The sequence below is a fragment of the Phaethon aethereus genome, assembly GCF_964289735.1.
Source record: "Phaethon aethereus genome assembly, chromosome: 12".
NCBI lineage: Eukaryota > Metazoa > Chordata > Aves > Phaethontiformes > Phaethontidae > Phaethon > Phaethon aethereus.
Genome location: NC_138588.1, coordinates 14,397,814 through 14,425,607, shown reverse-complemented (window position 1 = coordinate 14,425,607; position 27,794 = coordinate 14,397,814). Strand labels below are relative to the sequence as shown.

Sequence of the window (27,794 nt, the reverse complement as noted above, 5' to 3'; positions counted from 1 at the left end):
TATTTTTTTTTTTTTACTAGCTCTAGGAATGGGAGAGAGAAGAATTCTTGCAAGCAAAGGGGATTACATGTTCTTTGTTTTCAGTTAATTTGCAAGAAAGAAGAATCTCTATTGCTCCCCAAAGAAGAAAAGAAAAAGTCTGCCTTCTTAAGATACGTGCTGTGATTATGCCAGCAGATAAATTTTTTAAAGAATACAGATGGAAGCATTTATAGCTTCTATCAAAGTCTTCAATGTCATATTTCTCTATAAGAAATTAATAGTCCAGTAAATATTAATAATGAATGCAAGGCAAGGCAAAACAAAGTAAATCCTACCCAAAATCCCCTAATATAACAGAAGGCTCTAATGCTGCTTTTTTTATTGTCACTTTCTTTATCTGTGAGATATATGTTTTGATTCTGACTTTGCAGTAGTTTGATAGTATGAAAACTGTTTGGCTTCAAAAGAGGTAGTCAAACTACAAAGAGTCAAGTAAATGTTCTACTTATTGATCCATTGCTCAAAACCAGCTTGAATTAAAATGAATGTGCCAATACTGTTTGTTTATATTTTATTGTTTTTCTGCGCTTAGGTCTATGATTACTGTGATTTCTCCTTGCTTTGTACTGAGTTCTGTAAAAGTGGTCAGTGCTTTGCTGGTGGAGAAGTACTAGCAGCTTACAGACTTATCATCTGGACAGAAGATGGCCACAGTTACATCTACCAGCTGCTGAACAGGTGGGCTCAGATGGGAAATTCACACAAAAAGTTCAGGTACAAGATGAACTTTGGAAGGTTTATTATGGAAAATCTCTGCATGTTGCAAATGATCAAAAACCAGAACAAAACCACTTTGGCACTCAAAGATTTACCCTGAGTTTGACAGCCCTCAGTCTTTGTTTGACACAGCAGGGGACACAGGAATGAGATTAGCCATGTAGAACTTGGGCAGCTGGTGCTGTGATTTCAAAAAGTCACTTGTAATTACTTATTCAGTAACTTTTAATTGAACTTGTGTATCTTGGTTGTTGCTGTTCTGCTTTCTAAAAAACCTGACTTTCAAAAGCTGCTTTTTTTTTTCCAAATTATGCAGTGGGCTTTCTAAAAGCGTATATCCTGCTGATGGGAAGGTGCTGAAAGAAACTGTTTATCCTCATTTACTCTGCTTTACTGGTGTGAAGGAGAATAAGGTAAATTCATAAATGTTTACAGTGAGCTTCAAAAGTTCATTCCTTATTTGTTTACAATTACTGGAATGATCATCAAAAAATTGTTGAATTCATCAACAGATTTAATTGTTCTATGGAAACAATGAGTAAGACTTATTTGTTCATTTTAAAATTTTTATTTGCAAACTTGGAAATGCTCATAGCATATTTTTGTCTTAAATTCTGGCAATACTTTTCACAGGAAAAAATTACTGTATTGTCAGCTATAGATAGGCTAATTGTTGAAGTGATTTTTTTTTTTTCTAATTTCAGTGAAAAAGAGCAAGTGTTCTTAAGTTAAAGGTGGTCTAAAATAGCTTTAGAAGCTTTTTTTTCAAATATGTAAGAAAACCTAAAAAAGGAAACAACGAAAAAGCTAACCCCCAAGCAAAATGCAAGCACATTGCTTAGTTATTTTTTTATTAAGAAATATATGCATGTTTCAGTGTAACTACATAAATAAGTTGTTTCCCATGTGCATCCGTCCTAAATTAAAGGGGTTTGAGTCTGTGGCATTTTATCCAGAATACTTTTATCTTGAGCCTTCAGAGGCATAATCATATGCCTGACTTGCTTGCACTGAGAACAGACTGACAGTACCCACAGTGCATAAAATTAGACACATGTGACTCTTCAGAACCGTGGTCTCTGCTTGAAGAAGCTTCTATGGTTCAGAAAATGGGAAGCTAAAAAAGTAGGTGATCTTTATACTTCTGATTGAGAATTTAAGTTTAGTAGAGCATGTCACACCAATTTCAAATTTAGAAGTTACTGCTTAGTCAAAGTAGCTCAAGTGGACTCCGCAATTTTGGAAAACCTGCATCCTGACTCACTTTTTGAGTAGTGCTTTGTGTGACCACAAAGAAATAGGTAAGGAAAAATAGTTGATTTCAAAAGTAAAAGATTGATTAGAATTGGGAAGGGGCAGGGGGCGGTGGGCAGAATCTTTGGCAGCGGTTCTTATTTGGCAAAAATGGAACCAAAATAAATATAACAGATTTTTCTGTGTAGATTTGGTTCTGGGTTTGTTGCTAAGTCTTATTGCTAATACTGTTTTTGAAATAGCAATTGTTGGAAGATGTGGATTTAATTCCTGCCTGCAGTTGCATTAGTTTGGTTGATGTGTATTTGCATGAGAACTCAAGCAGGTCTTCAGATAATTTCTGAAGATGTGCAAGGGAGACATATTTTTATTTGTACCTGACTAGAAACACTGTCAAATGCATACCTATGTGAGGTTTTTCTAGTGTATTTTTTTCTTTCTGTTGACAACTAAAGGCTCTTAGAAAGCATTCTTGTTGCATACTCTTGTGAAGCCTGACAGATTTAATTTTCAGTTGAAGGGCAATAGCACAAGCCATTCAGCTTTCCCTCCAAATGTTGTGATCTAAAATCAGATAGGATAACTGCTGAAGGATGCTAAAAGGTCAGATACTGTGAGGGACAGTAAATAGCTAAAACACATGGATTAGCAAATAATAGGGTTACAGTGATGGTAAGAAGCTCATATGTGCTCCCCCTAAAACATACGCATTTTTTAAATAATGTCCCCTTCCCTTTTCTAATATTTCTGCTCTAATGTTTACCTTACTATCTGAATAACTTTCGTAGCAGATTTGTGAGACAACAAAACTGCCTACATGGTGAGCTGTTTTGATCTCCATTCCTAGATTATAAGCTGAACTATATTACAGTACAGTTGCTTATTGTGGAATTTACTCCCAAACTTCAATGTTGTAAATAAAATATATCCAACATATGGGGATGTTACATAAATGTCTCGAAGGAGCAGAGTCGAGCTGTGTCTGCACTACCTAGGTAAAGGTAATGTGTGGAACAAAACGGTTTGCACTGATGACCCTTCATCCACACTATCTACAGTACAGGGTGTGGGTTTGTTTGGGGGTGTTTTTTTGTGTGTGCTCCTGCACGCATCTCCCAGTTTACTTTAATGCAAAAAGAATCCTGATTAGGAGCTCCAAGACAGCTCCACAATAAAAACCTAAGCATTCACTTCCAAAGTACACACCTGGTGTAAACTCAAACATACTAATGTAGACATACCTGGAGATTCCTGGTTTTCTTGACTTTTGCAAGGGGTTTGAGCAACTAGAAGCGTAGATGCCATGCTTGTTTTTAATACTTTGTTACTTGAGAATTAAGTTAATGTAACAACTGAACGGGATGTTCTCGGTAAGTCACTAGTAGTTATCACATAATTTGGGTGTTACTGCTGTGGTGATATTATCTGTGGTGGTATACCTACCAGCAAAGAAAACCTACAGACTTCTAGTCTTCATGGGGTAATGAAAACATGGTGTTTGAGATAAATATACTGCAATAAATTTTGGCACTGACTAAATAAAACTAGGTAGATGTCAGTAAGTCTTTTATCAATGATATTATACCTCTGTAGTAACTAACTTTTTCCAGATGACTGAATGGTGGTGTTATAGACTATTACCTATCTATGTTAAAAGAGTAGTTCTTACATTTCATTATTTGTAGTAATTTAAGCTGTCATGATTGAAGCTTTACTGAATTGGTTTTGATGTGAAGGTTATAAATGTTCCACTGAATTTTTTTTTTCAGCCTGATCTTGGTGCTTATGCTGCCTTTTTTTATATGCTGGTGATACTGTTGATAGATTCTCCATTTAGAGACAGTAAACCTAGGGAGTGCTCCCATTCCAGTTTTCCATTTGGGATGTAGGCTTAGCCAAGGATACTGGCAAAGCAGAGGTAATCTTTGAGGGGCTTGCACTAGGTAGAGTGGACATGGTCTGAGCCAAACTTAGTGACAGGTGAGGGTTCAACCATTATTTGTTGTATGTTTCTAGAGCTTTTGATGTAAAAAAACCCTTTGAATTTGCAGTTAATTATAATAGTATTTTATCAGCTCTTTTGTATCAGAATATTGACATACTGTTATTTTTGGCAGAGTTTTCCTTTTGTCATGGGCTTCATGAACGAAAGAAAGGAGCCTTTCTACAAGGTTCTTTTCTCTGGTGAAGCTTCAGGAAGGATCACTTTGTGGCATGTTCCTGATGTCCCTGTGTCAACATTTGATGGTTTGCCAAAAGGTTTGCCAATTCTGTGCTCTTGATACCATCTTTTTAATTATGTCTTTCAGTCAACTTCATGAGAACTTAAATTCTCATGAAAATATTTTTACACTAGAAAGTGATGCTTATTCATTCATTGTGTGATGATTGCCTGTAGTTAGGAGCAAGACACTAACAAAGATGACTGTCTAGAAATTCTTCATGGTACTGAACAAATAAATGTTCCTGTTTCCTTACCATCTGCCCATAAATGTTTCTCTATCAAATGTCTGAAAAGGATTTAGTGAGATGTGATCTAGTGTTGGAATAGTAACTGCTGACTTTCCATCGCTAGGCTGCAGAAATGAATAAGTTAGGGGAAGTGATGAAGAGATTAAAATGTATTTTTTGCTTTGTTTAGATTTTTATTTTGTTTTGAATTAAAAAAAAAAAAATTAAAAATTCCTGACTCTCTCTCCCCCCGCCTCCCCCCCAGAGATCCCAATTACAGCAGTGTGGACTATTCAGGATAATTTTGATAAACACCACTCGATGTCAGAGGGCATTATTGATCATCTTTGTGCATCTAAAGATGGAATTGGAAGTGCAGTTGTCAGTTCCTCTGTATACATACCCACTCTTGATAAACTCGTGTGTGGATGTGAAAATGGGAAGATTTTTGTAACACTAGGTTTAAAAACTGCAAGAGCAAGACTTCTAGAAAACGTATCTTTGCTGAAAGGTAAGTTTTAAAAATTTTGTCCAGGTTCATTTCAGTCAAGACTGCGTACTTCTGGCATACCCTCCAGTGATCCCTGTAAAAATTGTCTGAAAAATAGGGGTTAGGGATTTCATGAGGAAAATGGATGATGACGATCTTCTTTCTACTTCTGTGGCTGATCTATCAGATCACAACTTAGTACTACCAAGGTGCTTTGCACTGTTGGGAGTCCTGGAATGGCTGTGGGCATGGAGTCACCTGGAAATGAGATACGTGGGATGTCACGATACGGGCAATAGTCATCTTTGTCACTTTTCCTCTAAAAGATCATTCTGATGAAGGAATGAAAAAAGGTACATCTCAGTAGATGAAGCTCAGAGTGCAGAGCTTTGTCCTCAGTTTTAGGAATGTGTCCAAAATTCTTTGATCCCATGAAGGATTGTTGTATTTAGTCTTTTGAATCTCCTGACTTCTAGAAAATACACTGTAAAATATGGAACCTCTATTCTTAAAGAACAGAAATAATTTATGTACTATCTTGTTTCAGATAATCTACCCTATAAGGTTCTGAATGGTCATAGCAGCAGAGTCACTTGTTTACTTTATCCACATGATAAAACAGTAAGATTCGATCCAAACTGGCTGTTATCGGGGGGCCAGGATTCTGTCGTGATCTGCTGGGATATATTTACTGGAGGTATCTTGCATCAATTTAGTCTGCAATCTGGTCCAGTGACTGAGCTCTTGCGATCTCCGGAAAACTATAGAGTAAGTTAAAGCACAATAAATGATGTTTCAAAAAAAAAGAAAAAAGTATCTCTACGTACATATGTATGTGTGTATATGTGTGAGAAAAAACTATCTGGCAACACTTTTATCTTGCAGCACTTTATCCTTAACTTATATTCATTTAATTGTCTTGTTTGAAAGTTGTTTTTAATTTCAGGGGGTTTATTTCTTGTTAGTTTGTAATTTCAGAAAAATAATACTAAACTAATAACATTAAATTAGAGCTTTTAATATTCTATTCACCGTTTTTAATATCATGATTGTCAATGTAGGTGTTAATCTGATTATCTTCTAATCTGTGAAGCTAAAAAATGTAATCGGTAGGGCTAGGGGTTTGAACATAGTAAGGAAAGATTTAGACCAAAAGTATTTTAATCTAAATGCGTATGCTTGATTTTGGTTTCTGACACATCCTTGTGGTCCTTCGCATGTATGCGTTTGTGTTTTACAAGATTTAGAATAATTTCGTACGTTTTTCTTGAAGTGAATTTTGAAGTAAAAATTTAGAAGACTTACTTTACTGAATGCTCTATGAAATTCTGTCCTCGTTGTATTCCATGGGGCTGGGATTGCATATTTTTCTTCCTTGGAAAGCCTTTGAAGACACATTTGATACTTAACGGTTGACTCAGTTCACTCACATGCCAACATTACGTAGTCCAAAAGATGTTTTGCAATGGCATAAATTCTTAACTCATGTAAGGCTGACTTTAGCTCTTCTTCTGGAAGCTAGGTAGGATTTAATACCTGCTTGGATGGTGTTTCAGTTCTCTTTACAGGGCTGAATTTTTCCATGGGCTGAATTCCTTAGCGTGTCACCAAACATTACTGTCAGGAAGGGAAGGCTTTGCAGAATCAGATCCATATAGTGTGAAATTAAATTGTACCATAACCCCATTTTTTGTTAGAAATACATTGCCTTGGCTTTTGTGTCATAAGACTTGACATAATTTTGTATCACATGAACAGCAGTTTGGTTTAAGGTAATTTTTTTACTACTTTCTCTTCTTGGACAACTGCTCCTGTATATTTGGTTATATAATCACTGCTTTGATAGGCTAAGCATTGTGAATAAATGGTATTTAAAATCGGGGGTTTTTTAATTGAAAAATTAGAGGAAAGTGTCTGCTTTCCTGTCAGGACATCAGTTGTTTGTATATCTAGCCTGTTAAAACCAAGTTGGAGATGTCGGCTGAAATAAAACACTTTCTAAAATGAGTATGTTCTGGGAAAGAACTGGACAACTTTTACCAGACTTGTTAAAATGATGTGACTATGACTGTGGTTGCAGTGTTGAAACTGAAGTTCTTCTGTTTTGCAGTTAAAAGATCACAGCATAGTGTGCTGTGTGTGCAGTGATCACTCAGTAGCAATTCTACACCTTCAGAAGAGAGTATGTCTCTTACATGCCAGAAAGCATCTGTTTCCTGTGAAGAAGATAAAATTTGACCCTGTTGAAAATCTGCTAATGGTGGGATGTGAAGATGATTCAGTTTATATTTGGGAAATTGAAACAGGTAATAACAGAGAGAGGTTTTTTGTCCACTTTCCCTAAGTTTTGTTTTGTCTGTCATGTGGTGTTTTACAAACCTAATTTATAGAAAACCAAAGCAGAAATACTAACACATTGAATATGTTAATTAGAGAGCTTAAACACTTGTATAAACAAGCAAGAAATAAAATTTTCATATGGCTCAAGGTATGTCTCTAATAAAATACAATAGCTTTAGTCAGATCCTGACAATCATGATTAGCTGACATTGCAGTGAATTGAGTAGAATATTTCTGGAAGCTACAAATAAAATGTAAGTGATTTTCTGTAGTTATTAAGAAGAATGAAATTTTCAGTCCTAACAATCCCAAGTTAGAGCATGAAAGCTCTCCTTGCTTCAGCTAAACCATAACCTGAGAAACCTTTTGAGTTAACTGATAATCAGTTAATAGTGGAAGATAATTGCAAAGCTCACAACTGTGTAGCCAGGAAAACTAAAGCTGAGTGTTTCAGGTTTTAAACTGTAGGATTCCCAGGTGACTTGAGACTGTAATGCTGATTCACAAGGATGATGTTGTTTTTTATACTTTGACAGAACTCTTAGACACTGTAATGGTACTAGATATTACAACACAGTGTTTCCATGTGATTCAGAGTTGTGTGTCCTGGAAGGGAGGGGAAGTGTGTAATGAGTCTAGAACCACTGAAATGCACAGCATATTAATACTGTATGAAAACATAGTTTTACTAATGCAACACTGAGACCATAATTTATTTTACAAGTTATTACACCACACTGTTTAGGCTGTCTGCTTTGAACAAAAAAATCCATTGTTTTAAAGAACAAAATATCTGCATTTAATGAAGGACTTGGCAAAATGACTACAGCATAAATACAAGCCTGTTGTCTTAGTAAGCTATTTAATATCGTTAAGCTATGGGCATAGGAAATGCCTTCTGGTAATTACTTTTTCCGCAAATGTATTGAGTTGCTTCTTTAAATAAAAAGGCTTAGAACATAACTATAGTTCAATTTAATTTTGAATTCTAGAACTGAACTATAGTCAGTTTTATGCTGGTATTTTTCTACAGCTATTCAAAAACATGAAGTTCTCATGAAGTTCTCATATTTTTGCCTTGTATTTTGAGATTTAAAAATTCTTTAAAATATTTTTGTTCAAAAACACCAATAAAAACTAAAAAGGGAAGGTGTGGTCTTAAGGGACTGTTAGATTGTATATAGTGTTGTACTTACTTTTCTTTGTCATGTTGCTGAGTGACTATATGATGGTTTTGCTTAAAATTTTAGCTTTATTTGCGCTGGTAGGAAAAACTATAAGGTCAAATTTTCAAAAGTAAATACTAGAGTGCCCTAACTCGGAGTCTAAACTTGTTATCCTGCTTTTATTTGTTGTTTCCTGCTTAACTTTAAATTCTATTTTCTCGTAGATATCTAAGACTCTTCTTAACTGTGTTCCGCTATTTATGTAGATACATGATATTACAGTTTTCAGTGTGTTTTCTCCAGTCAAGACGGGGCATGGGTTCTACCCTTTTGCTCAGTCCTCTTTCTGGAAGGTTTGTGGAACAGTACTGTCTTGGGATCCTTCTTGCTGTCTTGTCGTTCTTCTAATACCTTCATTTTACTAGTCGCTGTCAGCACATCTGCAATATTGCAAATTGTTACATCCCTCTCCTCTTTTCTCCTTCCTGTAAAAGGAAGAATGTTTCCTCTCCAATGTGTTCTTTTCTGTTGCTAAATGTATTACTAGATCTCATGGTTATTTCCCCCCTGTGATGGCAGCATGCGCTTTGTCTATGCAAATAGTATTTCTGTTAACAGTAAAAGCTGTAAGCTATATCTGCCCCATACTTTAGCATAAAGTAAATAAAACAGCAAAATGAGAAGTTAATTTGATTCTTCTCGTTGCCTGACTGCTTGTCTTGTAACAATTGCCAGAAAGTCACCTTTACTGGTGGTTAGACTATTAAAGGTAGAATGGAAAGAGTGTAGTCAATCCCTGTGGTAACTAAGAGAAACTAGAGCAGGCATCTAAATGTTCAGCAATCATTAATAAAGACACATGTTTTTATGGAGAATTTTGTCAAGATGCTAGCAGTCTCTAGCTGTTCTATCTACATCTTTGTTGCTCTTAAAACTAATGTTGAAAACAGTTGAGAAATTTAGGTGGGGGAAATCTTGATATAGAATGTTTTCTTTTATTTCACATCTGAAAAGGACATCTCTCAAAAACATTTAACTGTAGGTAGGCTGTTTCCTAAGTACATATCAATGTGTGACACATCCTTGAAGGTCGTTATATGTCATTATATGTTTATTAGCATTTCTACTATTAGCATAGTAGAGTCATCTAGTTGAGCTATGGATGTTGTCTGTCTGGACTTCTGTAAGGCCTTTGACATGGTCCCTCGCAATGTCCTTCTCTCTAAATTGGAGAGAGATGGATTTGATGGATGGACTGCTCAGTGGATGAGGAAAGGGTTGGATGGTCACATCCAGAGGGTAGTGGTCAAAGGCTCAATGTCCACATGTAGATTGTTGATGAGCAGTGTGCCTCGGGGGCCTGTGCTGGGACTAGTACTGTTAAATATCTTCATCAATGACATACACAGTGGGATTGAGTGCACCCTCAGCAAGTTTGCAGACAACACCAAGCTGAGTGCTGTGGTTGTCATGCCTGAGGGTTGGATGTCTATCCAGGTGGACCTGGACAAGCTCAAGGAATGGGCCCATGTGAACCTCATGAGGTAGAACAAGGCCAAGTGCAGAGTCCTGCACCTGGGTCGGGGCAACCGCTGGTATCAGTAGAGGCTGGGGGATGAAGGGATGGAGAGCAGCCCTCCCAAGAAGGACTTGGGGTTACTGGTGGATGAAAAGCTGGGCATGAGCCAGTAATGTGCACTCGCAGCCTAGAAGGCCAACTGTATCCTGGGCTGCGTCAAAAAAAGCATGGCCAGCAGGTCAAGTGAGGTGATTCTGCCCTTCTACTCTGCTCTGGTGAGACCCCACCGGGACCACTGCATCCAGCTCTGGAGCCCTCAGCAGAGGAAAGACATGGAAAGAAACACTTGAGAAAAGGCAGTTTCGTGTGTGGTGGTACAGAAGGCCAGCTCTGCACTGCTCAGAAAGGTATCTTGCAGGCTTAAATGGTACTTAAGCAGTATATGCTTTTGAATTAACTCCTGACAGTGGGGATACTTTTATCCACACAGTGTGGTGCAATGAGGTTCTTCCTTAGTTAAAAACAAACAAACCAATCAAGTAATCATTTCTTTCCTAGATTCCTGGACAGTAAATATTGTGGAGTTAATTCAGTGCTGCTGCTGTGTGTGCTTAACAACATGGAAAATGACTTTGACTCATTAATTCTATAGAGCTGTCGAGCCAAAATGCAAATTGCTGCATCTTGAGCTAAGAACTGATAGTTTCTATCACCATACGAATGCCCAAGGCAGCCCAAAGAAGTAGGGCGTCTGGAGACAGGATGCGACTTTATTTATTACAGCTAGATAACTTCACACTAAAGTATAGAGAATTCTTTGTAAATCAGTGAGATTTAATATCATAGGATTGTAATGGTACCATAGAGACAAAAATAGTATACTTTTAACTGTCTCTTCTTTAGCATAAAAATGCTTATTTCAAAACAAAAGAGGAAGTAAAATTGATCACACTGCTCATGTATATTACATATTCAGAAAGGGTCCTGATGGTTAAAAGTGTGGGTTTTTTAATTGCTGTTTCTGTTTCTTCTGTTAGTAGTATCAAGCAAGAAGGAGAGCTACAATCACTACCTCTCAAGGAGTAGCTGGAGCACAAGAAGAGATGCAGTTATCTGCCTTGTTAGCAATTAACAATTTCTTTTTTTCATTCTGTTATGCATTGGTAACTAAAAGATGCTCTCTAGGGTGAATACATGGGCAAGCCTACTAGGATATACTGTAGTTGGTTTAATGTGAATTGTATCGGTATTGCAGGAGAATGTGACAGGTCATGGCATTGATCCTTGAAATTGGCCTAACCTAGATCAAGAGCTATGTAGATACTTCAGCGCCACTCAGGCAGACAAAGCGTTGCTCACATGTATGTGAAAGATGCGTACAGCATTACAGAAAAACCTTTGCAGAAATACAGTGGCCTTTCATTACGATTTTCATCTCTTGGCAAATGAATAGGCAGCCATGCATAGTACCACTTGCCTGTACAGTTACATATGAGCATGCTCCCTGAGTCAGTTAAATAGATTAAAGTCTAAGTGGTATCCTTGTGCTTGGATTCCATTACAGAAATGGACATAAGGTAAAGTTTTGTTGTTTCTGTAGTCAAAAAGTGTTTTTCTTCCAGCTATACAGTTAGCTTCATGACTGAGACTTTGCGTCTTTAACTGAAAGTTCGTGGAGGACCTGATTTTGTCAGACTCGTATATCACTGTTTGCAGTTTAAAAAAAATCTGAGCAGAGTACTGTACTAGAGTTAATGGATAACTGGGAAAACAGCCAGTCTGTTTGTAATTTTAGGCTGTGGATTAAGGAATTTCCATGAATATTTCAATATTTACACTGTTGTAGAGTCAGCAATAATTCTGTTGAATTTGACAGATGACCCTACAAAAGTTTAGGGGCATCTAGTACTTACGTCTGTTTTTCAGTTATACCAATTTAGCTCCAAAACTGTCCTTCCACCAGGTAGTTAAGAGGATGACCCCTTAAGCAGATGAAGGACTTCATTATGCATAAGAGTTCATCATCCAATTTCTGATGGCAGAGGCTGACACACTTTTTCAGAAAGCATTCTGAAGTTTTTAACTATTTAAGTTGTCTTTTAGCAGGCTTTTATAATAGGATTTTTACGCTTTATGGCATGGGAGAAACATTGTCACACAGATTAAAATCTAAGCCAGTACTACTTTACGGACAATTTATTGTACCCTCTCTTCATGAGATTGCTAAAGATACCTTACTTTACATGGTCAATGGGAAGCTGCCTGTGTACAGTGATCTGCCTTTATTCCAAATAAATAGGTGTTTCAGCATAGTTTATGCTGACATGTGTTAAATGCTAACTCCCTCAGTAAGTTTGCAGATGACACCAAGTTGGGTGGGAGTGTTGATCTGCTGGAGGGTAGGAGGGCTCTGCAGAGGGATCTGGACAGGCTGGATCGATGGGCAGAGGCCAACTGTATGAGGTTTAATAAGGCCAAGTGCAGGGTCCTGCACTTTGGCCACAACAACCCCATGCAACGCTACAGGCTTGGGGAGGAGTGGCTGGAGAGCAGCCCGGCAGAAAGGGACCTGGGGGTGCTGGTTGACAGCCAGCTGAACATGAGCTGACAGTGTGCCCAGGTGGCCAAGAAGGCCAACAGCGTCCTGGCCTGTATCAGGAATAGTGTGGCCAGCAGGAGTAGGGAAGTGATTGTGCCCCTGTACTCGGCACTGGTGAGGCCGCACCTTGAATACTGTGTTCAGTTTTGGGCCCCTCACGACAAGAAGGATGCTGAGGTGCTGGAGCGTGTCCAGAGAAGGGCAACGAAGCTGGTGAGGGGTCTGGAGCACAAGTCTTATGAGGAGCGGCTGAGGGAACTGGGGTTGTTTAGTCTGGAGAAAGAGGAGGCTGAGGGGAGACCTTATCGCTCTCTACAACTACCTGAAAGGGGGTTGTGGCGACGAGGGTGTCGGTCTCCTCTTCCAAGTAACTAGCGATAGGACAAGAGGAAATGGCCTCAAGTTGCGCCAGGGGAGGTTTGGATTGGATATTAGGAAAAACTTCTTCACTGAGAGAGTGGTCAGGCATTGGAACAGGCTGCCCAGGGAGGTGGTGGAGTCGCCATCTCTGGAAGTGTTCAAAAAACGTGTGGGTGTGGCGCTTCGGGACATGGTTTAGGGGACATGGTGGCTCTGGATTAATGGTTGGACTTGATGATCTTGAAGGTCCTTTCCAACCTAGTGATTCTGTGATTCTGTGACTTGGTGTCCTCTGCAAAAGTGGAATTTACTTTAGCTAACTTGAGACTTGTATCTATGCTTAATACCTCTACCTATGAGCTAGTGGTTCACGTTGTTTCTGTAATGAGCAGGGGGAAGTAGGAATAAGTAAAAATGTGTGTCTCTGCCATTGACTACAAGGGGAGCCTAAAGAAGGCGGTGGCGGGGGAGTGAGGCTAATTGCCTGCTGCTACTACAGGTCTAGAATAAGACAAATTGAATGTCATCCTTTTAGTCCTTTGTTTTACAGAACAAACAAAACTACTCAAAGTTTAAATGTTGTTATTGCACGTGCGTGTGGGTAGTGATATAGAAAACAATATAGAGGGCATGAACTCATATCTGTGTGGTTTGATGTATTTTGCCTAAATTTTAATATATGGATATGGCAAGTTTCCATTACAGTGGAATATCTCTCCATGACAATAAATATTGATCTAATAATACACTTGAAATATTAACATAGCATGTGTACAGGATATGTTCCAAACTTACATGTGGTAGAAGAAAAATATGAAAATCAATAACAAATTTTATTCTAATTAATGTGTTGAATACTTTTTCCAGTAGCCACCACTTGAAATCCACTTCAATAAGGAAATTAGCTGTTATCTATATTGTTCTTACATTTTCCTAAGCAGTTGGCATCTTTGCTTTTTTTTAAAAGGCAAATATTGGTGTGATAGAGCATAGTAATAAAAGGATCAGTATTTCTTTTTCTTGCTGTATACAGCATATGGCAGCACATCTACCAGGCCACCTTTTTATCTAATAGGTATTGAGAGTGAGGAGAGAATGAGTAGACTTTAAAGAGCAGTCTTCAGATGTAGCAATCTTCATTTACCAGAGGTAGAATTAGTCTTTCAATTAGTACTAGTTTAATATGAATTTATTCCTTGAAGTTCATCATGCTTGTAGAATGAATCATCTACTAATTTCCTGTTATTCTGTCTTGTAGTCTTGTTCTGATTTGTTGTTTTGACATGCTTAGTGAGAGTTTAAAAATAGAGTAACATCACTTAATAAAACTTCTTGTTCAATTACCATAATAACACACTGTTAATTTTACACTGGCTACATTGTATTTTTCATACTTACCCAGGGAATGCAAATTTTGAGAACTTCCTTGCATGGTGATAGCCCCAACACAGAAAAAAAACCTGAAGCATATGCCTAACGAGTGTTTCTGCTGAGGTCAGATCCCCTATGTAGTCAAAATTAAGTCTATGCTTACAATCTTTACTAGAAAAGGTCAAAACTATCAATAAAAAATGGTTTGGATTTGTGTAGTTAACCATATTTTTGGAAGGTTGTGTCCAGTTAAGTCATTCAGATGGCAGATGAAATAATTTGAACAGAGAGTATATAAGAAATGAAGGCAAAAGAACTATGAGTTGTATTGGGGCATTACTGCACTTCAGTTTGAGAAGATGTGGTGGCTTAGTGATTTTACAGGCTTCTTATCTGAATACACTGGGGATTGTCTAATAGCATTGTTATCTATAACACTGTCACTACTGTTATTGCTAATGTGTTATATTAGAATGAATTCAAGTAAAGATACACTGCATTCATAGTATCAATGTAAATGGTACCTCATATGATGAGGGAAATGTGCCCAAAATGTAGAAAACCTCCTCCATTCCCCTTTTTCAGGGGATCTGTAAGGGTGCTTTCACATGCTATTGTAGTAGTGCCATTATAATTTTCCAGTACTTGTTTAGAAGCTGTTTTTTAAAAATAGTTTGTGAGGTCTAATACCTAAGTTCAAAGAACTTTGGGTCATATTCTAAGCCCCTAGTCTGGGGGATGTTGATTTTACGTACAATGGGACAATTTTTTTTTATACTTACAAACTGATTTCTTAATTTTGCAAAAGCGCTGAATGATCTGAAGGATGATCCAGTCCTTCAGGAACAATAAACTCCATTAATTTTTCTGATTGAAAATATCTGACATATTTTTACAAAATACTTTAGATAAATTATTCATATACCAATTTCAAATTCGGTACTTTTGTTCCACATTGTGCTTGCTATCTGTTCAAGAGCTGTGGTGATAGTAGTGATATAGTGATATATTTAGTACATAATCTGTGTTTCTTTTAATGGCAGTGGTGATTTTACTGTACCAACTTGAAATGTGCACCGCTGGGAAATATAAGAAATTATTTGAGTATAAATGTTGTTATAAGACTTTGATATGTTAAGTATCTATCTGACTTTTATTTTCTTTTTTTGATGACTGTCCTCACCTCTGAGTTGTTTATGGATCTTTATCTTGTTAATATTCTGTACCATTTAATTACATATGGGACAATTAAACTAATTAAAAATAAAGGACATAACTGAAGTTTTGTACATAAAATTGAATTGCTATAGATGACGAAATAAAGAAGAAAACCATAGAGATGATTGAAGTACAGTTATATAACTGTAACTACACTGAAGAGAGATATGTTTGAAGAAAAAGAAGTTTATTAAGTTAAGCATTGAAAAGCTGAGGTGTTAAGGTTAAGACCATTTGTCCAAATCTAATTGCACAAATCTATCTTGTGCAATTATGCATTTATTTTTTTCATGTAACTCTTGAGGATCATTACTAAATAAATATCTATATGATATTTTGTTTTATCCACACTGTTTAATGTGTATTGCTTTCCCTATTTGTGCCCTATCTGAGTCCTTTTCTAAATGTAATACTTTTTCTTGTATTTTGCTGTGTACCAACATGGTAAAACAGCATCTGAGCGCTTAGTAACAATATTTTTGCCATTTTCTTGTTAAGTGCAGAAGCATTAAAATTGTCTCGGCTTGTAACTTCTGCATCTAAGCAAAGCAGGAATCCTAAAAATGACAGTGCTTTTTATAGAATTATTCTTAGAACAATCTAGGTGTTATGTAACTTTAAAAGACATGTTTTAATGTATATAATGCACCAGAAACTTGCATAGCAGTGCATGCTATCTCAGTTTGGAGATTTTCTTTACTATGACTACCTGTCTTTGCAAATTTAACATTATGTTGATACTTATACATAATTTTCTACATGTGTATAGCTTGTGGTTTGGGTTTTTTTAGTAGAGGTAAGTGGAAGACTATCACTTCCATTCACTGTAATAAGATTGAGACTATATCTGTCATCATGTGGGATGGATTCTGCATAGACCTCTCTTGCTTGAGCAGACAGAAAAGGTAATGGTGCTTTAATTAAAATTGTCCTTGTGGTGGCAACAAGGCAACAGCACTGATGGTGTATTTCACAGAAGTCTAATGTTCAGCTTTGAGTCCATAATTTAAGGCATGAAGATTTTGTGAAACACGCACGTGTTTCATGACTCTAACATGAATGATAAATGGTTTGAAACACTTTTGCTAGAAAAAAAAAAATACCAGCACATTAAGGTAGCTATCAAGCATAGAAAACTTTAGGTCAAGCATTTAAAACTACACAGGTATCAGTAAATTGAAACAGGCTTTTAATGAGATTGGCAGCTTCTATAAAATGTGCCATGTCTAACATTAGTCAAGTCCATGTGTATGTTCACTTCTATCACAAAAAACATCTTTATAAAAATAGACAGAGTTCGGAAATACTCTGAAAATATTTCTTGCTATTTTAGTGCCACATTGAATAATTTAAACTGTTACATAAAACCTCTTCTATTTCAGAAACATCCTAGCTGTGGAGAAAACGAAATTACTCTGCACGTAGTGGTGTTATAGATCAAACCTTTGATCATATTGATAGTCAAACATGCTGGAACATTTTCAAATGCTGTTTAAAGATAATTTGTATGTACTTACATATGCTCCGATATTTTTATAATTCATGCCAACAGTAAGTCTTCTAAACCTCTGGTAAACTCTGCAAGTATCACATGAATTGCAGAATGTGTGAGGGTTTGTTCTTTAGTAGACCCTCATTTAGTATGTCTGACAGCTTTTCTCATTTCAAAAGAAATCGGTGATTTAACTGTTTAGAGAACTAAGGTCTAGGTTTCATCAGGTGGCTGTGAGGAAGTAAGTTGTACAGTTTCAATGAAACTCTTAGAACTGTATCATAAGACTTTAGACTGTCTTAACTATACATTTATGCCTAGGCAATTGTAGAAGCCACAATAATTACACTCCTGTGACCCTTTTGTCCTTGAAAAATTTAGTGCTTTACAACCTCTTTTGATACCTTTTTTCATTTTCTCTTTCCCTCCTCTTGGCTCTCCATCTTTCTGTCTCTCTCTTCAGGTCATTGGTCTGAATTAGATTTGAATGGGACAGTGTGGCCTAGCTGATAAATCCCGTGGTTGCATTTGATATGCTGGAGGCCGTGGTGTAGCTAGGGCCAAAATCATAGCGGTCACTACCTTCCCTGCCCACCCCCACCCCCAGCTCTGCATAGCCTAAAGATCTGGGTTGATGCAAAACTCAGAGACCTTAGTAACTACATACTGTAAGTCTTGTGGGAAGCACACTACATAGGTATTTTTTCCATGCTTAGGAGCAAAAAAGCCTCTTGATATCAAGTTTCTATGAAGTCTGTTTGTTCATTAATTTTCTCCTGGATAACGAAGTTTGCCTGTAGGGTCCTATGCCCCTGGTCAGAAATCAAAGTCATTTATATATTTGCAGGAGTAAGATGCAGTAACTGTGAAATGGTTTTGTAAAGGAAGGGGCACCAAGTCGATCTCTTTGCAGTTCATGTGAGGAAGGCAGTGAACTTCATCTTTAACTGACGTTAAACCATAAATCTTTAAAAGTGCCAAATGGTCAAACTGTGGTGAGTGTTACTTGATAGAAATACCTCTTGAGGAGTTTTAGTGAACTCATTAGACATTTGGATAGTAAAATTAAACTTCTGATACAATTGTTATAACTTGTGTGAACAAAAGCATTCAAGGGTTAGAAGGCTTTTGAGGGGTGCAAGTTTTTCAGGAAGAGATGGTATATGACAAATTGCTTCATTAATTTCTATGTTTTTTCCAAGACACTGAAATTTGAGTAAAATTTCTCGTTTAAGTCTAACCCTGTGATTTAGAAGAAAGTTCCGTCAGTCTTGCATACGCTCACAAAATCTACACCTACTCAATTCATACCCACACAATATCTTTGCTTTCCTTCATTTTAGGATTATACAATAAAATATTGGTAAGCAATTTGTTTGAATAACAGATTTATCTTAAGTCAGTTACATCTGTGAATGTACCCAGAATATGGGCTCTAAAGTCTGCTAGGTTATACAAAAAACACTTTGGTGCATACTCTTTCTGATATTAGGACAAATAGGTCTCATTTGATGTTCCTAACAGTGATCTCTCAAACAGTTATATTGCACCTAATTTTATCATACCTAGTGAATCTATAAAGAATAGCTCTCACAAAACTATGGTTCAAATATTAAGTATCCTGTTGCATTACTAGGAGCAGTTAACTGAAGACTGTGAAAGGCTTGTATCGCCCCTGAAGGGAGCTTTTCATATTTGGAAAAAGGCTCTAGTGATTTAGTTCTTCTGTTCTTAGGTCGTGGTCTGACCTTCAACATTAATAGTCAGGGCAGACACCATGTGGGTTGATCTTCTTGATTTCTCTCCCTCCTCCACCTTCATGCTTAAGAGGCATCCTTAGAGGAAGGGAGCACCTGTGGGGAGTGAGTTAACCCAGCTGTGCACTATTGAACTGAGACCAGATAAGTTTCTTGGGCCAAGAGTACTGTAACATTACACAATTAACACTTAATGCAACTAAACTTAATACAATTAAGGTAACTAAATGCAACACTTAATGCAATTAAAAAATTAAACACTTTCTGGTTTAGACAAGCTTTCTCTAAGAAAGCAGCTCTGAAGAAATTCAAGGTGTGTTAAAGGTAATATATATGACACAAACATTAGCATGCAATAAGATGGAAGGTTGCCATTTTACTGTAGTTTCTCTGCACAACTTCTGCTGTCACTTATATCCCCTTCTAAAAGATGTAAAGGATGAGGAAACATTGGTTAGCATATTTTGAAAATGTGAATGATTCAAAATAAGCCATAAGCAGGAATATATATGTTTGGTGAAAGTTTAGTCTTTGATGGTTGTTTTAATTTGTCAAGTTAAAACTTAATTAATGTTTTGCCTTTTTTATGACATATTTTATACATGTAAACCTCAGGTCAGAAGAGTTCATATCGGGGAAGGTTTTCATTCCAGACATTATGGAGTGTACTCTCATCCTCATCCCATGTTTCAGATGGTAATAAAGAAATAGACAGAAACTGCTTCTGAGTTCAGAGCTGGCCACTTCTTCTGTTCAGCCCGCTTCAGCACGTTTACTGTATCTCAACAATTCCTGTTACGGGATTATTGTCCTTTGCTGTTTAGGTAAAGTCAGGGAGAGAATAGGAATTTTTATGTTCCTTCTTTCGGGGTGTTGTGCCTGCAGCAGAAATCCTGAGATGAGGACTGGCTGCATTGGAGAACTGCTCTCTTTACCTACATATGTAAACCTGCATTATATATGACATTCCAGTAGTTTTCTTTGTCTTGTTCTTCATTGTGTTCATTAGCTGAAGGATATTCTGACAATAGTTTGCTAATGCTATTCTGAAGAACATCAGCAATGTACAGCAGTTGGACTACATGACAGAAATCTCCCAAATGCAAAAATAATTATGGAGTGTCTGCCAAGACACTCTATATGCTTTTGTATACAGTGCTATAGTCACAGGGCATGTCCATTGTTAATCTATTCCTATATGTAAAATATCCTTTCAAGGATTATTAGATTTTAATAGGCTGGGTTTTGTTTGGTCTATCCCAATTCTATTTGTGAGATTGCATTTACTTTTGTCTTGATATTGCTTGGAAATATATGTGCTTACTTAATGCAGCGTTTCTTCCATCTTCTTTTGGGCCATTTGATACCAGAGTGGTAGCACTAGCACTTAGGAGAAATGTTGCAAGCCAAGTGCTTGACCAGTGTCTTGGAACAGGATGGTAGGCTTGTAAAATTCAAGCATCCTTTAGTAAGGAACATAAAATTTCTGTTTGCCTGACTCCACCAGCATAGAAGAAAATGGGTGGGGGTTGCTTTTCACATGAAATAGGTATTTATGGAAAGGAAGACCTTGACAGAAAATAAAATGGCTAATACTACAGATGATACTTGTTCTGAAAGGTGAGGGGTTTTTTTGGCTACTAGTAAAGAAAAGGATTTTGTTCTTGACTACGTGCTCTTTTTAAACAAAAGCAATTCTGAAACTATTTTTCATTAGCAGATGACTGTGATGCTCTAAGATTCAGCTGAGCTACTAGGTCACAGAAGCACTGCAATATTGAGGATTTTAAGTACTTTAGCTGTGACAACAAACATAAAGCAATGGAGCCTGATGATATGACAAGTCATGTGATGCAAATACCTCATCTTGAGGCAGGATAATATGTGTGACCTCCCAAGTAAAAATGCATTGTTCAGTAAGAGCAGAACCCAGAGAACTATGTGGACAGTACTAACAGCAAGAGACACAATTTGTAGTACTTGGTCCAGAAGAAGAGTAAGATGTCATAACAGTCTCTAGCCAGTCACCTCTAGTGGCCCAAAGCTGCCCAGGAGAGTACTCCACTCTTGTCTGTTCCTGAGACTTGGTTGCCATGGTCACAGCTTTAGAGAGATAAAGACTTGCTTTTCCTGTATTTTGTATGTATAGTAGGAGGTCATAGCAGTGGTATTGCTGCTATGTAGAAAACTCTGTCTTTTCCCTTCCATTCCATTGTTATTTTATGCTCCCCAGTTTTGAGCTTATTTGTGGTTAAAATAGTTAAGGTTTGAGAATTGTCTTTATTTCTGTCCTGTTTCTTGTTCTCCTATGTACAGACTGTGTCGTCTTTTACTCTTTATTTTCCTTTAAAATCAGAGACATCATATTGTTCCAGAAACAGTTATTAGAAATAACCACCCTCACCCAGTATTGTTTGACTGTTTGCAGTGGTCAGAATGTCTTTGTCACATATACATGTTTTTCCATCTGTCCTGTGTGGTGTGTTTTGCCCCCACCCTCATTTGTTTCTCTTAAAGATGTATTGAGGAATCGCAGAATACAGATCTCTCTCTTAATATTTTGTCTCTGCCACCTTTCATTACCACCCACTCCCTTCCATTACACTTGTTTTCCAATGTGCTTTGTGCCCTTTCATTGCAGCTCCAGATGTACGCACAAATCTGTACTCATGTATACACATGCATACAGAGATCCTTGATTAAAAAGTATATGCAAGCAGGCATGGTTTTTTCTATTCAATGTTCCCATCTATAAAACATGCTTTAAAAAAAAAAAAAGACTAACTCCTTTGTGTGAGAGGCAGAATCCGATCTCTTGTCTAATATGAACACAGAAGGGACTTTTTTTGGTAGACAAGTAGTAAATTTTCTCTTCTCCAAGCTATGCATCCAAAATGGTATACTTGCTATAGCATGATCTTGACACTTAGAAAAGAGTTTGGTATGTAGCAGAAGTGTTCAGTAACCTGACAACCTGTTCGGTTGTTACTCAGTTTGCATCCATGAGTCTATAATATGTAGAAGCAAATCTGTCAGCAGTTGAAAATAAGATGTGTGTGTAAAATACGTAAAATAGCAATTTGCATTCATGGACATTAAGAAGGCCTGTTTATTCCCTTCAGGCCATGGTTTTCAAAGGTGAACTGCTGATTTTTGTTGAAAACATGGTTTTATTCTCTTTTGCCATTGTATTATGATAGCCTTAATTAAATGAGTGCATTCTATTATATATCCACAAGATTATTCTACAGAATAGTTTGGCTCTGAGGGATGACTGGTGGTGAGGCACTCATAGATGCATCTGGAGTAAACAAAACCTGCTATGAATTTTTGAAGTTCTGTCTCATACTAAAGAGTCTGTATAATCGGGTCTTTGAAATTTAATACCATGCCCCCAAAATTCTTGGATTTATTAAAAATTTCTTGTAATCCCTGCCTTAGTTCCTTGTCCATAAAAATAACGTGATACCCAGTAATTTCACAGGGATATTATAATAGCCCTTCTGAAGCACTTGAGTACTCTTGTCTGTGCAGTTCACTACTGAAGTGGTACAGAAAATGAGGATGGATATTTATGTTTGTGTGTATACATACAAATGTAGTGCTGCAGAAGGTGGTAGAGAGAGCTTAGTCCTTCACACTTAACAAGGGAGAACAACTACTTCCTTAGTGACTTTTGTTCATCTTTTGCTCTAAGTGATTCAGGGAGTTACGTGGGGAAGTAGGACATGCTTATAGCTTGAAAGACTACGTTGCATATTTGAAGAGGCCGAAATAATATTAGATGAATGACTGTGTTTGCGAATTCGTTAACTTTGCAAGCACTACAGTACTTTTAAGAATGTGCATTTGCTCACACCTGGTATGAATTGTATAAACCTTCCTTGTAGGCCTCTATTAATACAGTTTTTGTGTTCCTGAAATACTGAAATTTTGCAATGTTGGGAGCTTTGTAGCCAGTATTGTTTTGAAATGGTTGTAGATAGTCCAACTGTAAAGGTCTTTGGGCAACTTGCTTTCCCTCCAGTAAATATTCAGTTCTATAATGATCCCTGACACTGGCTGCACATCCTGGGGAGGGATGAAGAAAATGGTATAGTAAAAACAACTGGGGCTGATCCTTGTTTTTTCAGTGTGGTATTATAGTAATCTATGGTATTCAGTTGATTTTGGGGGCAAAGTATCTGTTGCATTACTTTCTTCTGCTCCAAATTCAAGTATAAGTAAGAGGTGGTACTACAGTGAGGAGAAGTGGATGAGTTTCAGAGAAATAATTTCAGAGAAAGGTATTTTGTACACACATACACTCACAAACACTTATCGTATGAGATCCCTCAGTCCCAGTCCAATATTTTTAGCAGGTGTTACTGATAGAACTTCAATGTTACACAATTTTTCTGGTAGCAGTGAAAGGGAAAAATTCATGTTGTATTAACTTGAGGCTACAAAGAATTCAAACTTAAGGGAAAAAAATTTCATGTTATAGCAGATATTTAATACTTTTAATATCCTTCATGTGTCTTGTATCTCTGAAATTTGTAGGAAACATGCCATTTCAGCAATTTCTTATGAGTTTAATTCCTATAGGAAAAGTGTAATATATATGAGCTTATTTAAAATAAATGTAAGCTCAGTTCAGATACATTTAATCACAGAATCATTAAGGTTGGAAAAGACATTTAAGATCATCAAGTCCAACCATCAACCCAACACCAACATGCCCGCTAAACCATGTCCTGAAGTGCCACGTCTATGTGGTTTTTTGAACACTTCCAGCGATGGTGACTCCACCACCTCCCTGGGCAGCCTATTCCCATGTTTGACCACTCAGTAAAGAAATTTTTCTTAATATCTAGTCTAAATGTTAGTTATAAATTAAGTACTGTTACTAAAACTATTACTAAATAAAATTATTACTAAAATAATATAACTGGGTATAACAGTTAAAGGAATCAGATGGCCTAGAGCCACACAAGTGATGAAACAGTCCCTGAAACATTATATTAATATTCCTGACTACTAAGCTAGATGTAGTATATTCAGCTGTTCAAAAAGCATCAGAGGTAAAGATGGTTTTTAGGAATAGAAGGAAAAATTTGAGCTTTCCCTTGCTATTTGTGATCTAGAACACTAGAGGACAGCACTAAAGTATTACATAAATGTGTTATTGTTAACACTATTAATGATATAGCTGCTCTGTGAGCACTTTGTGAGAAGAAAACAAATTACACTTCTGAAAAGAGTTAGGGCAAGTAGTAGTCTTCTGAATTCCCTTTGCGCCTTTTGAAAACTAACTCTGACTTCACTCATACAAATTATGTTAAGTCTCTTGCGGTCTGAATCTAAGGTATTTGCTGCAGTGATTTCTTTAGAAATTAAGTTGTGTGGTTTTTTGTTGTTTTTAAACATAGCAATGCTGTAGAATAGACCCTTATGTAAAATTGCATTTTTTAAGGTCCAGAAAATGAGGAATTAGTTGGCTCATCTGTAAATGTTTCGTGATTTGTCTGCTCATGTGAAAGGTACTATGTTAATGTTATGATACGCTGAAATTGGAAATAGTGCGGTTCCTTGAAAAAATTACAGCTTCTGTTGTGTTTCTCTAGGCACACTGGAAAGACATGAAACAGGTGAAACAGCAAAAGCAATTCTTACTTCCATTGAAGATTCAGAATGCTTAGTGGCAGATGCTCTACTTCCTGTATCTCAAGAGTCAAAAAGAAATAAAAATGCTGGATACAAACCTTATAGTTCTTATAAGCATGGCATGGTTGCTTACAATCTTATTCACACAGAAAAATCTTCAGATAAGGTAAGAATGAAGAGTAGAGCGTTTCTCAAGGATGAGTTGTGATGCAAATTCTTCATACACTTTCACCTTCATTGATGTGTAGCCCTGTATAAGTGGTGTGGATGCTTGGTTTTAAGTTCAAATCCTTGTTCCAACTCCCTTACTTTTTATGCCTTCAACACCATTTCATAGAAAAAGTGGGGAAGATAGTAGGATTGCCTTATGCAAGATCACTAACAGATAATTTCAGAAGGATTTTCTCAGGGACAGCACCCATATTTTGACCCTATTTCTTTATGCTACTGTCTTTTGACTGCACCTATTAGAATTACCCTCAGAACAATTGAACCCACTAGTTCAGATGTATATGTCTTGAGAAAAAGCACATCATGGTCCAATGCTACTGGCCTTTCCATTGTTGCTTTTCTGAGAAACTGCACATTACCATTGTCATTCGATGCTAGTTTTTACTGGGTGCTTGTTTTCTGTTAATATCGTCACAGAACAAAGTGCAAGTGCCTTACATTTATATTAGTGGTTAAAAAGAGGATGGCAATGTTTCTTGTGAGATACTGGTCTGGAAATAGGTATGATGACCTTCAGGAGAGATTTGTCCAGGCGCTGTACTTAGCTTTATCAAACAATTTTTTACGGAAGTTGTTAAACCAAATAATTGTGGCTGATGGAAAAGATGTGCTCTTTCTTTTTGTTTTGAAAGAATAATAGAAGGAAAAACTGTACTGAAACTAATGGTAACGTGCTCTTCTTAAGGGTGAGAAAATGAGTATAGAGACGCTATATAATGAGAAGTGATGTTGAAAATGCAACAGTCATTCTATTTGCTTGTGGTCTAGATTTATCTATATTTTTATCAGTTATTTCTAGGTATTTGTTAAATGTAACACCAATTGTTCAAACTGCCTCAAATTCAATACAATCTCAAATTCAATGAGGTAGGTATTACCTTACTTAGGTTGGAAGATAATGGTACACACATTTTTCTGAAAACCTTGTTTGTGCATCAGGAGTGAATATATTCACTGAGCTCTTGATATGAGTGTGTCTTAAGAATAAGGCTTCAATATTTGTTCATGTTTACCACTTTTTAATTAATGGATTTGGGGAATTCCATTCTCTGCAATAAACAGGGGAAGTCATGTCTGCTATTCTTCAACCCTGAATGTAGATAAAAAATACCTTACTACAAGTAGATAAGGAAGATGAAGAATGCTTTCCCTCAACTCATATGTGGAAAGAGCCTTCAGAATGGTCTCTGGCCTTCTTCTGGTTTTAGTAATTACAGTAACTGAATTGAAATACTGGATATTCCAAAATTCTGTCTGATCAAGTACAGCTTAATCCAAGTCCTTATTCTTGAATTTTCTTTTCTGTACCTACAGATTTACATATAACTCTAAGTTTATATTGATTGTTGTTTAACTCTTAATATTTATCTTTGACCTTTTACTAACCTTAGTCTGATTTCTAAAGTTCTTTTTGATCCTATTTTCTGAAAAGTCTTTATTAGAGTGTAATCCTGCCGAGCATGTTGTGGGGCAGATGGTACGCTAGTTGGCCATTGACACAGAATCTGATCTTACTGTTAGTTTATTAAAAGGAATAGTTTCTTCTTGCCTTTTTAAAGAGGAACAGCAGAAAAAGTTATAGTAGTTGTATTTGGAGTGTAATTTTGGTCATACCTACTAAGTTTAAAATCGCATGGGTTTAACCAAGTGGCTGGAAAGAAAATATACTGTTCATGGAATATGGGAAAATAGTTCTTAGTAAATTTTAGTGTGGAGTTTAACACACTTTCGGCATTATCATGATCTTAAATTGGAAGTAATATCACAATAGGCAGCAGTAGAATTGTAATAATAATCTATAGCACTCTTCTTGATTAGATACACATCTCAGCTGCTCTGATTTCTTAATAAAATATTCCATTTTCTTATTTAAACATTGTTCATTAATTATCTTGTCCCAATTAAAACTTTCTGTTGAGAGAATATTATTGATGTCTCTTAGACTTCCATGACTGTCCAAGTATCTTTTTTAATAAAAATTTCACCTTTTTGTCACTATATTCATGTTATTTTAGTCTAATTTCCTAACAAATGAAGTGCTATACCTGGGAAACCACTTCTCATTCATCAAAAATCTGTCATCCATAACATCCAGTGCTGCTCCCCACCTCCATCCCTATTAAAGCAGGTTCCATAGATTTGTTTGGGAGATGCTGGAGGCTAAATGTATGGGGTATAGCTGAACCTGGGAAGAATATAACAATGGAGGCCCCATTTATGCTATTCCAGAAGCCAGATGTGGGCTACACAAAAGGAGCGTGGAGCTCTATAGCTTTTTTTAACGCTGTTTTATTATTGCTGAAATGAAGGCTTGTTATGACGTCTGTTGTTTTTCTTAGTTCTTATGCAGGAAACATTTTTTAGTTTTTTCAAAAAGTGCTGTATTGACCCTTGGGTCATTGTATTTTATTATCTTGGAATAGTCTCCTGAAATCCAGATCCCATGAAATTAGTGAGAGTTCTGTGGATGTGAGAGAGTTCAACATTTCATACCATATTAATAAGTGTATAATGTACACACAGCTGACACTTTCATGAAACTTTCAGATTATCAAAAGGTTTTACTATGCCTGTATACAATGAGTATTTCATTATCAATTTGCTTCTTTGGATAATTGTCTATTAGAAATTTAACAACACACTGAATTGTTAATAACATTTCCATTAAAAAAAAACAAACAAAAACCCACAAAGCGGTCAAGTATTATTGACCTCTTTTAGGTCTTTTTTAGCCTCTTTTTTAAGAATTCCATTTCAGAGGGTTTATGTAACAGAAAAAATGAGGGGTAGCTATTGTGTCCTGTTGGTATTACACGTGTGAGTGATCCTTACTTGGTACAACAAGATGATCCACATGAAGATCGCACGTAAGATTCAGCGTTTTTTCTTAATATTTATTATTACATTGTTTTATCATTAATATTATATTTAAGACAAAGTAACGTTCACAAAGTAATGGTCTCTCTTTACTCCATCCTAAGAAGAAAGAAGAAAAAAATCCTCACATAGCAGTCCAGATTCAAAGGCTTTTTTTTCCAAACATTTGTCACCATGTAAATCACAGCTACAAAAGCAGAATGCTTTGATTTCATGGTGTTTTGACCATTTTAATTCTTTTATTGTGCTGCACGTGCCAGTGGG

At 36.6% G+C, this 27,794-nt stretch overlaps 1 protein-coding gene across 1 annotated transcript in view; it reads left to right on the top strand.

The window, feature by feature from the left end:
* The window catches only part of WDR72 (WD repeat domain 72), a gene marked incomplete at both ends in the record, with an annotated part of 113,392 nt that overhangs the window by 11,652 nt on the left and 73,946 nt on the right, over nt 1-27,794 (top strand). Inside the window, 7 exons of the mRNA XM_082005251.1 lie at nt 575-720; nt 1,076-1,172; nt 4,131-4,272; nt 4,730-4,975; nt 5,502-5,722; nt 7,065-7,260; nt 24,383-24,588. Of these exons, the coding sequence (XP_081861377.1) occupies nt 575-720; nt 1,076-1,172; nt 4,131-4,272; nt 4,730-4,975; nt 5,502-5,722; nt 7,065-7,260; nt 24,383-24,588 (1,254 nt within the window). The remainder of the gene's footprint in view (nt 1-574; nt 721-1,075; nt 1,173-4,130; nt 4,273-4,729; nt 4,976-5,501; nt 5,723-7,064; nt 7,261-24,382; nt 24,589-27,794) is intronic.